The sequence below is a fragment of the Callithrix jacchus genome, chromosome 12, assembly GCF_049354715.1.
Source record: "Callithrix jacchus isolate 240 chromosome 12, calJac240_pri, whole genome shotgun sequence".
Lineage (NCBI taxonomy): Eukaryota > Metazoa > Chordata > Mammalia > Primates > Cebidae > Callithrix > Callithrix jacchus.
The window spans coordinates 6,930,738-6,942,893 of NC_133513.1; the positions used below are offsets into that span (position 1 = coordinate 6,930,738).

The 12,156-nt window shown below is 49.1% G+C and overlaps 1 protein-coding gene across 4 annotated transcripts in view; it reads right to left on the bottom strand.

Moving 5' to 3' along the window:
- Positions 1-12,156, bottom strand: part of GLYR1 (glyoxylate reductase 1 homolog) — a 42,269-nt gene that overhangs the window by 9,012 nt on the left and 21,101 nt on the right. For 2 of the 4 annotated variants that reach the window (XR_001914715.4, XM_002755863.6), the window contains exons 6-15: positions 11,468-11,554; positions 10,523-10,579; positions 9,529-9,579; positions 9,364-9,437; positions 4,805-4,904; positions 2,688-2,780; positions 1,906-2,007; positions 1,029-1,191; positions 567-746; positions 114-238 (exon numbers count right to left, since the gene is read on the bottom strand). Coding sequence is in view for 2 of the 4 variants with exons in the window: in XM_002755863.6 (XP_002755909.3) it covers positions 114-238; positions 567-746; positions 1,029-1,191; positions 1,906-2,007; positions 2,688-2,780; positions 4,805-4,904; positions 9,364-9,437; positions 9,529-9,579; positions 10,523-10,579; positions 11,468-11,554 (1,032 nt within the window). In the remaining 2 variants the exon portion in view is untranslated. Of the gene's footprint in view, positions 1-113; positions 239-566; positions 747-1,028; positions 1,192-1,905; positions 2,008-2,687; positions 2,799-4,804; positions 4,905-9,363; positions 9,438-9,528; positions 9,580-10,522; positions 10,580-11,467; positions 11,555-12,156 lie in introns of all 4 variants that reach the window. The other 2 variants (XR_624311.5, XM_002755862.7) reach the window with 1 other exon arrangement.

The following is a 12,156-nucleotide window of genomic DNA, read 5'->3' on the forward strand; positions in this document are numbered from 1 at the left end:
AGTGACCTGAGATCACACCGCTGCACTCTAGTCTGGGCAACAGAGCGAGACTCTGTCTCGAGAAAATGAAGGGCCCTGGGGCCTGGGCCACATCCTCTGTCAAGCTGCCCTACCTCGTTGGCTGCAGCTGCCATGGGAGTCGGATGGTTGACCGCATCGCCCAGCGCAATGGCTAAGCGGAGATCCTTCTGAATGTATTTCAGGTAGAAATCAGGCTTAAAGTTTCCTTGCAGGATATCTGAGGAGAAAAAGCCAATATCAGACAAAATGTAAGGACCTGAAATTAAAAACCACCTACAGTCCATCAGGGCTCAATACCTAAAACATATTCAGGGCTCAGTTCCACGTAGCCTAGGCCTCCTAGCTCCTCCAACACCCTTAGACACCTGAGAGCTAGAGCTCCCAGCCTTTATCCCCAAATCCCTCCCACTGTGTTTCTGAACCTCCTCTGGCCAGGGTCAGGGAATAACTGGAGAGGAGGATCTTTCATGCTCACTGAACCCCTGAACTAGTCCCCTGCTCTAATCAAACACCAAGCACAAGAAGAAGGGCCAAAGGCAACTCACTTTGGCACTTCTGGTCCAGGAAGATGCTGGCCAACTGTCCCTGATTGAGGATGTCCAAGAGTGTCTGCTGGGACTGGCCTGTCACCTGGGCCAGGGTCAGCCCCTCGGCGATAGTGGCCATGAAGCTCCCTTGGACCATGTTCACAATCAGCATCATCTTGGCTGCGTTGCCCACTTCACCTGCCCAGGGCAAAGACTCATGGTCACGGCCCAAGAATGCCACAGGCAGGGCCTCTCTGCCTGCCCTCACCTCTGCTCAGACCCACCTCTCTCCAGGGGAGGCCCCCTTCACCTGCCCCCGACAGACTGGCTCATCCTCCTTCCTCGCACTGACTATGCAGGTGAAAGGAAATCTTCCCTGGGGCCCCTGGTAGAAAGGCCGCGTGGACTGACGTTGTCATCAGTGTGATATAGAGGGTATGTGGCCCCAGGCTCCAGGCCTGAGGGGTGCAGGCATTTTACCTAGGAAGAAGGAGGTCTTCCCCATCGCCTGGAAGCAGCTGCTGCAGTCCTCGTATAAGCCCCTGTCTCCAGCCGCTAAGATCACCAACATCCCATCATTAGACAGCTGCTGATTCCCTGAGACGGGGGCCTCCAGAAAGCGCCCCCCCCTGGACACAATCACCTGGAAAGAAAAGTCACCACTTCTGGAGGCCTCACCTCTCCCAGGGGTCTCTGGGCAGGACGCAAGGACTGTTGCAGGGTGGCCATGCCTGCTCATAATGCCTTCCAGAGCTGGAGGGCATGGCCACCCACACAGGCCCTATAGCTGACACCCGAATCCAGGGACTAACCATGTGCAGGTCAGACAGGCCGAATCACAGCAGTGATGAGATGTGGGGGTCTCCACACAGGCGCCCACTGATTAGGACTTTCTTAGAGATCAACAACTAGAACCAGATATGACCATGCCAATGCCTTGGCTGAACACATAACTCCCCTGTGGATGCTGCTCTTCCCTCAGAACATACGTGGGTCCCAAAGTCCCCACTCCCTTATTTGGGCCAGATGTTTGGGGAGTAGGGATGCTTTGCCAGTGTCAAATGCAGACAGCTGCTCAAACCCAATGCCAGGCGGGCAGCCTGGGTTGCTTCTCATCATAAGGCTGGCAGCTCCAGGACTTGATGCCCATCCCAGCAATGCAGCGACTGCCCATGGCTGTTCAGACGACCAGTGGTTTGAAGGTGGAGCACGGGATAGGCTAGCCCCAAGGCTACTTGTCTCTCCTCTTCTCTCCTGGCTTTGGCTCTAGAGTAACCAAATTGCCCACTCTTGTAAGCCTGGGTCTTGGGCTCGGATAGAAAGGATGCTGGAGAGCCAGCCTGAGCAAGGCTGCTACCTGGGCCAGCTCAGTGACCGTGTCAGCGTCCACTGTTGACATGTCCACGTAGCACTTCCCAGGGCGGATCCCTTGCAGTACACCACTGGGGCCCAGCACCAGCTGTGGGGACACAAGGGAGAAGCAATAGCCCAGGCTCCCGGGCAGATGCTCAGGAGCCCTACAGACCTCAGATCAGAATCCTGCTGCTGTTTTGGCTCATTTCCTGATTTCTATCAAGCTGAAAAGGGAAGAACAATGAAATAAGCAAGGGATAGAAAAATACTTCTTGCATGCTCCCATTTATCTTTAAAAAAAGAATGTGAGTGTGTGCATTTCTTTTTATTAAAAAAAAGCGCATTTAAAATAATAAACCTTGGATTTATTTTTGGAGGTTCTTTGGATTTACTTGGAATAGGCTAGTCACCAGTTTAAGAAGATGACTACTGCACTTGAACTTGTAAAACATACAAATACAGCCATAGCTAAACATAGAAGCTTGGCACCTGGACCAAAGGCACATTTGGCCCCAAAGCTTCCACCTCAACAGGAACACATGAAGCCTGTTAAGACCCACTTCAGCACAGACTTCAAGGGCCCTGGTAGTGTTCATTCTATGTTCTGAATTTAAGGAAGTCTGTATTCAATTACTGCAAACACCCTTCACAACGGAGGATGGCCCCGACGGGAAATACAGCCCCCACATGTGGACACTCACTTGGTGTGCAGGGAAGGAGGGGAGGAGGCCAGCCAGCAATCCTGGCTGTGACCCAAGTCGCTGAGGGAAGGGAGGGGGTCCTTACGTCCTTGGCCGCCTTGGGATCCGACACACAAGCAAAAGTGATGTCACAGGTTGAGACGACTTCAGCGGGGGTTCTTCCTAGGCGGGCCCCCTCCTGGATGAACAAATCACACTGCAAAAGTCACAGATCCTAACGTGAGCTGCAGGCAGTGCACAACAAACATGCCAGCCAGGCCAGAGAAGCGCTGACCAGGCCTCCTGGCCCGCATCCCAAGGCAGGAGGCTGAGTCCAGGAGCCTGGCTCATGGAGATGGGAGCCAAACTTTTGAGGAAGTGCATGGGGCCTTTTACTGGCCATCTTCAGTTTTGGCCTGACAGGTGCCTAAGATGATGAACTGCTTCATGAGTGTCTGCTGAAGGTGTTCCATTTGAAGAATGGGACGTGAACAGTACCTGTCCCCAGCCCCACTGTGCTGTCCTGGCCGTGGCCCTGAGCTATCAACACTCTGAAGGCGATGTGGGGCTGTGGCAGGGAGCCTTCCACCTAGTGGCCATTCCTTTTTGGGTTGTTTCTCAATACTGCTGTCACATTAATAAGACTTCTGGAAGGGCCTAAAAGCACTTAAATTTTCTTTCTTTTTTTTTTTTTTAAATGGAGTTTCGCTCGTTACCCAGGCTGAAGTGCAATGGCGCGATCTCGGCTCACCGCAACCTCCGCCTCCTGGGTTCAGGCAATTCTCCTGCCTCAGCCTCCTGAGTAGCTGGGATTACAGGCATGCGCCACCATGCCCAGCTAATTTTTTCTATTTTTAGTAGAGATGGGGTTTCACCATATTGACCAGGATGGTCTCAATCTCTTGACCTCGAAGCACTTAAATTTAAAGTCATCTGCTCCAATACTCCAGCAATGATGCCTCCCTCCAACTCATGCCACTGCTGTATTGTTCACAGGGCTCCCAGAAGCACCTTGCTGTGCAGACATGTGCACGCCCATCCCTTTCACAAACAAGCTTAACCACACCACATGCATTAATATATATTTTTTTCAGGCCAGGCACGGTGGCTCACACCCGTAATCCCAGCACTTTGGGATAATGAGGTGGGCAGATCACTTGCGGTCAAGAGTATGAGACCAGCCTGGCCAACACAGTGTAACTCCATCTCCATTAAAAATTCAAAAATTAGCCAGCTATGGTGGCATTTGCCTGTAATTCCAGCTACTAAGGAGGCTGATACAGGAAGATCACTTGAAGCCGGGAGGCAGAGGTTGCAGTGAGCCAAGATCGTGCCACTACACTCCAACCTGGGCGAAAGAAATTGCAATGGGGTCTTGCCATGTTGCCTAGGCTGGTCTCGAACTCATAAGCTCAAGCGGTCTACCTGTCTTGGCCTCCGAAAGTGCTGGGATTATAGGTGTGAGCCACCATACCTAACTGTGTTAAGAGGCTGGGACTTTTTAGTCTCTCTTCCTTTGTTCCATGCAGGAGTGCAGTGCTTCAGTTTTCTGGTATTCAGGCCATGGCCTTTCACTATTTCTCAGATGAGAACTTGGTGGGAGCCATTGCCTTTCTCCATTACAAAAGGTGATCATTCATGGCTTTGGGACTCCATCTCTGGGCTTCAGAAGGACCACCACCTGAGTTTGAGAACTTCTAAACTCATGCTGTCTAATATGATAGCCACATGAGGCTATTTAAATTTTAGTTTAAATGAAATAAAAATTTAGTTATTCAGCTGTACTAACCATGTTGTCAATGTTTAATAGTCTCGAGTGGCTCATGGCGACTGCACTGGACAGCACAGACATGAAACACTGCCAGCACTGCAGAATGCTCCAGCACGTAGAATACCATGCAGCCGCTAAAAAGAACCAAGATCTATCCACACACTGTGTGAATGATGCTTACTGTAAGTGTGTATGTTCGTAAATGCATGGAAACAAGGATGTCAAACCTAGGGGGGATGTTTTTCCTCATTTTTTACCCACTGGGTATTTTTAAATGCTTAGTTTTTATACTAACATCCTAAGTTTAGGCATCCACATTTCTACCTGCCTAGACTAAAAGCTTGGCTTCTACTCTACTGCATGCAGAATGCTGACACAGGAGGGGGAGATTTCCACCCTTATGGTTACCCCGCACTCCCCTGAACAAACAGGCACCACCCCTGAATGCTTACTTTCTCTGCAGTGCGGTTCCAGACAGTCACCGTGTGACCCATTTTTAGCAAGTTAGAGACGATTCCACTTCCCATGAGACCAAGGCCCAAAAATCCTATCCTGAAACAGACAGAGACTGATGAGTTCACAGCAGAGTGGGAGGGACAGGGTGATGATGAGTCCTTCATGCAGCACAGCGCTTGCTCCTTTATATAGCCTAGGGTGGGGAAACTCAGACCACCAGCAACAGCAGTGTGCCAATCCACCTGCGGAGCCAGGGGTGTCAGGCACATGTGTTTTCTTTTTTTGAGATGGAGTTTCCCTCTTGTCGCCCAGGCTGGAGTGAAGTGGCACGATCTCAGCTTACTGCAACCTCTGCCTTGTGGGTTCAAGCAATTCTCCTGCCTCAGCTTCCTGGGTAGCTGGGATTACAGGTGTGCACCACCATGCCTGGGTAATTTTTGTATTTTTAGTAGAGATAGGGTTTCACCATGATGGTCAGGCTGGTCTTGAACTCCTGATCTCGTGATCCGCCCACCTTGGCCTCCCAAAGTGCTAGGATTACAGGCGTGAGCCACTGTGCCTGCACATGGGTCTTTTCTTATGCCATGGTCTAAATGTGTCCGAGGATGTAATCAGGCGTTTTGAAACCCTTGACTGTCACAGAAAAAAGTATAACATGTATGGTTCAGGGCCAGTTTCCCAAGGCAAAGTCCTCCTGTTGCTTTGATAGAGGGTCTGAGCTCACAATGCCATTACAGTGAGAAACTGGACATTTGTCTTCGGCCCTTGAAATGGCTTCCCAATCAGCCATCTTGAGTGCTAGGCTTTCATATGCCATTTTATTTACTTATTTTTTGAGACAGTGTCTCAAAAAATGTTCTGTAGTTGCTCTGTTACTTACACTGGAGTGTAGTGGTATGATCACGGCTCGTTGCAGCCTTGACTGCCCGGACTCAAGCAATCCTTTCCCTTCAGCCTCTGGGTAGCTGAGAATACGGGCATGTGCCACAACACCTGGCAAATTTTTTTAGGAGATGGGCTTTTGCCATGTTGCCCAGGCTGGTCTCAGATTCTTGGGCTTAAGGGATCCGCCCACCTCAGCCTCCCTAAGTGCTGGGATTGCAGGTGTGAGCCACTGCAACCGGCCTTGGATACTACTTTATGGCACAAGAGGGTCCACCGCAAGTCATTGAAGCTGTGTGTTCAGAGCCAGACAACTTCCTTGACTGCAAGAACCAGGACCACAATTTTCACCTCTCTTTCCAACGTCAATTCTCCAGCCATACATTGCCTTTCCAGTCTTCCTATTATCAACAAAGTGAGCCTTGCCCCTCCTCTCCAAAGCTAAGTCCTTCATCTGAGCTTGGAACCCAGTCTTTCCCAGTCCACAAATCCTTCTCCCCATGCTTGCCTTTCCCCAAACCTCTCAGCGCTCCCCCAGCCCTTCCTTCCACAGGTCCTTCCTGATCTTTGTAAGAGGAGTACTCACTGGCCAGTCCGCTCACACACATTCATATACTCTGCCTGCTCCTCCCTGCAACCCTGAGAGCTGGGGGCTGGCCACCATTGCTGCTATTTCAACCTGCTTTTACAGGTGACTTCTAGCTTGCCCAAGTGTCTTTTCTTGATGGCTGTACTTCTTTACTTCTCCTTGGATGTGACAATGGTGCTAAAAAATGCCTCTTTCGGCCGGGCTCAGTGGCTCACACCGGTAATTCCAACACTTTGGGAGGCCGAGGCGGGCAGATCACGAGGTCCGAAGTTCAAGATCAGCCTGGCCAATATGGTAAAACCCTGTCTCTACTAAAAATACAAAAATTAGCTGGATGTGGTAGTGCACGTTTGTAATCCCAGCTACTCAGGAGGCTGAGGCAGGACAATTGCTTGAACCCAGCGGGTGGAGTTTGCAGTGAGCTGAGATCTCGCCACTGCACTCCAGCCTGGGTAACAGACCAAGACTCTGTCTCCAAAAAAGAAAAAAAAAAGCCTCTTTCCTAATTTCTGATCATGTCAAGTTCTTGCTTTATTTTATATTTTTAAAATTTATTTTATTTATTTAAAAAGAGACATGGGGAGGGTCTTGTTATGTTGGCCAGACTGGTCTCGAACTTCTGGCCTCAAGCAACCCTCTCACCTTGGCCTCCCAAACTGCTAGGATTACAGGTCTGAGCCCCTGTGCCCAGCCTCTTTTCTTTTGTTAGAGACAGGATTTTGCTCTCTCCCTGGCTGGAGTGCAATGGTGTGATCACAGCTCACTGCAGCCTCAAACTCCTGGGCTCAAGTGATCCTCCCACCTCAGCCCACCTGAGCAGCTAGAACTATAGGTGTGTGCCGCCATGCTTGGCTAAGTTTTAAAAATTTTTTGTAGAGATGGGGTTTTGCTGTGTTGCCTAGGCTGGTCATGTATTCCTGGCCTCAAGGGATCCTTCTGCTTTGGTCTCTCAAAATGTGGGGATGGCAAGCATGAGCCACTGTACTTGGCCATATTCTTGTTTTCAATTTAGGCTCTCTCTGAGTGCTAGACATCCTCTGCAGCTCCTCCACTTTGACTCCGTCATCCTTTCCATGGTTTTGGTCTTCTGGAACCATCCCTACAAATGGGCCCCTAATCTCTGCTGGAATATCAGCTGCTCACATTCTCCCGGTCTGAGCCTGTATTAATTTGGATCACATGTTGAAAAATACCGCCTTCCTCACCAAAAGAGGCCCCCTTGCCCACTGCTTCAAGTTGAGGCTTAGAAATAAGGAGGTATCTTCTTGTCACTCATTATTTGGGTAATGCAGTATTCCCCCATGATTCTAAACCACGACAGGTGAATTCCCTTTTCTTTCTTGGTGTTCTAGGAAGTCCAGTAGACCTGGGATGAAGCTTCTGGATTTTTTTTTTGAGGCAGTCTCACTCCGTTGCCCAGGCTGCAGTGCAACTGCGTGATCTTCGCTCACTGCAACCTCCCCCTCCTGGGTTCAAGCGATTTTCCTGCCTAGCCTCCCCAGCTGGGATTACGGGTACCCGCCATCATGCCTGGCTAATTTTTGTAGAGACAGGGTTTCACCACATTGGCCAGGCTGGTCTTGAACTCTTGACCTCAGATGATGTGCTCGCCTCAGCCTCCCAAAGTGTTGGGATTACAGGCATGAGAGCCACCATGCCTGGCCAAGCTTCTGTATTTTTTTTATTTTTGAGACAGAGTCTCATCTATCTCCATGCTGCAGTGCAATGGTATGATCTTGGCTCACTGCAACCTTCACCTCCCAGGTTTAAGCGATTCTCCTGCCTCAGCCTCCGGAGTAGCTGGGACAGGCACATGCCATCACACCCAGCTAAATTTTTTTGTAGTTTAGTAGAGACAGGGTTTCGCCATGTTGGCCAGGATGGTTTCGATCTCTTGACCTCATGGTCTGCCAACCTCGGCCTCCCAAAGTGCTGGGATTACAGGCATGAGCCACTGTGCCTGACCGCTTCTGGATTTTTAAGACGGCAACTGAAACTCCTTCACACTGTGCCCCAAATTAGATGGAAATGTGGATTAAGGTGGGTTGGGCAACAACGAAACTGGTTGGTTTTGATGCTGGCTTCATACTCATATTAAACTTTGACTAATGGGCCAATAAATGTGCTGGGTGAAAACATCAGGATTCTGTCCTCAGCCCCATCCTGTTTTGTTTTGTTTTTAAAACTAACACAATCCTCATTAAATTAACAGATGACCCCTTTCTTCCCCTTTCTTAGCACCTAATATGCCCTCATCTCCTCTCCTCTACAGAGGGAAGTTCACCAAAGTAACTGGTAGAATTAGCGATTTCAACAGTACAAAACGTCAAGAGCTGCAGTGTTTTCAGTCTGAGAAGACAATGTGAAAGGCACAAACTGGAGACTGACTTAGCTAACTTGCTCCAGAGAACATGTTTTCTTAGAAAAGACATCTTCTTGTCAACAAGACTCTGCAGAAGAGATGGGCCATGTACTCCAGAACAGGCACAGAGGCGATGCTGGGTGGAAGTTGGGTCTGTGAGCACGTCCAGGGATTGCCCCACCCACACTGGGCAGGGCGCAGGAGAGCCAACAGGTGCCCAGCGAGGATCCTCAAGCACCTTCATTTCTCTTCCCCCACCTGCCCCACCATGGCCAATTTTGGGGCTTCATCATGATTCTACTCAGCCAGTGGTTCTCACAGTGTGGCTCTCTGGCCAGGAGCAGCAGTACACCTGGGAACCGGTTAAAAATATAAATTCTTGGGCCCCACCCAGACATACTGACTCAGAAGCCACCTTCTAGGTGACTCTGAGGCACAGGGAAGTCTGAGGACCACTGAGCCAAGTGCTACTTGCTCTTGAGTTCTGGAGCCAATCCCTCAGCTTTCGCCCAAGGGAGACCTGACTAGAGATTTACACAGCTTCTGACTCCTATGAGTCAAACTACTTCTAGACAAATCATTATCAGTACGAGTTACAATGTTCCCGCCTTTTCCATTCAATTCCAGCAATGGCTGGAATTCCATTCAATCCCCTGGGGTCATGTTCTTCCCACCCTCAACAGAACCAGGGCCACTGGAGGCCTTTTTGTCAAAGGTCCTACTTTTTGTCTGTGGGTGTGATGCTGCCATTCACCGCCGTGCTGTCAGCTGCCTGGATGGAGGTGGAGCCAGTTTCCTACGGATAGGAAGCACACATCAAAGTCAGTCTGCACGTAGTTTAAGGCTCCAGGTGAAAATTAAAATGGGGAGGCATGAAGCCTACGTACCTCTTCACATATTTTCAACTTCTTTGTGATTGCCTGGTAACAGACAGCTGGCTAATAAATGAGGAGAAAAGAGACCACTTATAAACTGAAGACTTAACCAGTCTTCATAATCCCCTAAAAGGATTAGCTTAAAGTGGGAAGTGAACGTCAAATACTTATTTGTTGTATACTTTGGTCAACTCCAAGTTTATACTAGGAAGTTCATACACATTACCTCATTCAAGTCCCCATGCAATTCCACAAGGTCTTTTTGCTGACCATGGTGTTGAGAACCAGAGGTGTGAGGACAAGTGCCACAGTTACAAGCTTGGAACCCGTATCTGTCCAACTCCAAAGCCACAAACTCTCATCAGATCCTAGCAAGGCTCAGCCTAACCTGTAACCTTGCAGACCTTGGGAGGGCATCCCCCTCTACATCCACAGGACTTGGGAGTGAGCCTCAAGGTGTGTCTGCCATGCAACACTGGCTAGTACACGGTGGGGCGGGGGGGAGGGGGAAGGGCTGACCATGTACAATGTTTGGTTTCTGCCCTATGCCCTAGACTCTAAAGGTCTCTGTGAATGTCTGAACTACATAGATGGCTGAGTTTTAAAAGCCTTTTTTGGGTTTATTATTTATTATGAGACGGAGTCCTGCTCTGTTGCCCAGGCTGGTCGTTCAACCTCTGCTTCCTGAGTAGCTGGGACCATAGGCACCCGCCACCACTCCCGGCTAATTTTTGTATTTTTACTAGAGACAGGGTTTCCCTAGGTTGGCCAACCTGGTCTCAAACTCCTGACCTCAGGTGATCCACCTGCCCGGCCTTTGGATTTATTTTTAATCTTAACAATGCTTGGCTCATTAGTGGGCCCATACAGGGGCTTCTGGGCTAGTTGCTCTGGGCAGTGTACTGGCAGAGCTTCACTTTTCAGATTGGCCAGGCCAGGACCCAGTGGAGGAGTACTCCTTGGCCAGCCCCTGACCATGGGCCAAGAGCCTCAAAGGGCAACTCACCTTTTCTGTTTGGCTTAGCAGGAAATGATGGAAATGAGGATCTGCATCTTTAACAGGCTGAAACCAGAAAACAACCAAGTAAAATCAGTTATCTGCCACCAAAGGTCATTTCCTTCTCCCTGGTAACTGGACTCTCCTATGGCTGGAACAGCTCTGGATTCTGGTCTCTTTTTTCACAATTGTATGGAAACTGTTTTCCCATTTTGGCCTAAGCCTTTTATAAACAACCCCCATTCCAGCTAGAGGAAAACTGGCTTTCAAGTGGAAAAGAAGAGATGATTCTGCTAGGTTGGTACAAAAATTATTCCAATAATCCTGTGGGAAAATATTAACCAGCATACTAGTGTTTTATAAATTCAGTACTTATCAGGTACAGCAGGTAACCCAGCAGGCTAAGTCACATCTATTCTCCGGAATCTCAGGGTTTTGGGCCTACTTGTGTCTGGTACCTATGCCCTGGGGATCTCATCTTACTGAGCATATTAACAGAACAGAGTGGCCAGGATGGTGGACCTGCGTGCATGGGCTTTCCATTATCATGCCCAGCAACAGGCGCAGCTGCACCAAGTATAACAGAACCAAACATCAAAGTTGTAATTACGGACAATGAGAGGGTGTTTACTAAGTATTAGGGGGAAAACTTGTGAAATGATCCCACTTTCATGAAAAACAGCCCTGCCCACAATAACAAAAAACTAAACACAGGTCTATAATCATCTAAATGAATGCCACGTGGGCATCCCAAAGGACTGAAATAGTCACCTCAAACTTCACAGTGCTCAAATCAGAGGGAGGAGATTTTTAATTTTTTATCTCATGGACTTCTATACTATTTTGTGATAATAAGTTAAGCCTCACACACAGGAAAAAGAGGATTACACAGGGACACCAGAACCCAGCCCTAAGCTGCAGCCCTAAGCTGCTGCCAGCAGGAGAGCTCCTTACCTCGCTTGCGGTCGGCTGCCATTTAAACGTGGCCATTGGTCCGGCCATCATCCCCTTCACGGTACTAGACTCTGGGATGGTGAGATCCTAGAGGGAGGGGCAGGGTATTTTAAAATCACATTCAAGCCCCAATGAAACCCCTTGCAAGTGGGTCTAAATGCAAGTACAAGCGAATCCCCAGCCAATGTTCTGATGACTGTCCCTCAGGAGAAATGAGCCAGTTCTTCCCATTAACAACACACAGTGAGTCTTTCTTGTCAATTCTGGAAATAATAAAATATGTGCTTATATTTAAATTTCACAAGAATGGAGGTAATTAGAAAGCCCAGGTATGATCTGCAGTCCTGTCTGCAAAGTTGCAGAGCACATTCCTGGTGGTGAATATTGAACATCAGACAACAAGAGTGGCTTCAGAAGGAATCCACCATATTTCAAAAAAACAAACAAAACCACGTGGTGCTGGGGAGATCTGCCCACATTTTATAGCCACCATAACAAAGGCAGAATTAACCTCCAGAGTGGCTGGAACCCAAGAGCCCAAGCTATCCTGAGATGGACACAGGCAAGGACCTGGTAGGGTGAGCGGCTCCTCTTCACTGAAGTTCCTGGCTCACATTCTTCCTGGGCAAAGGGTCGTCTTTCCAGTTCTAACGCTGGTCTCGGCCCTCTCCACTGCATTCCCTTTCCCT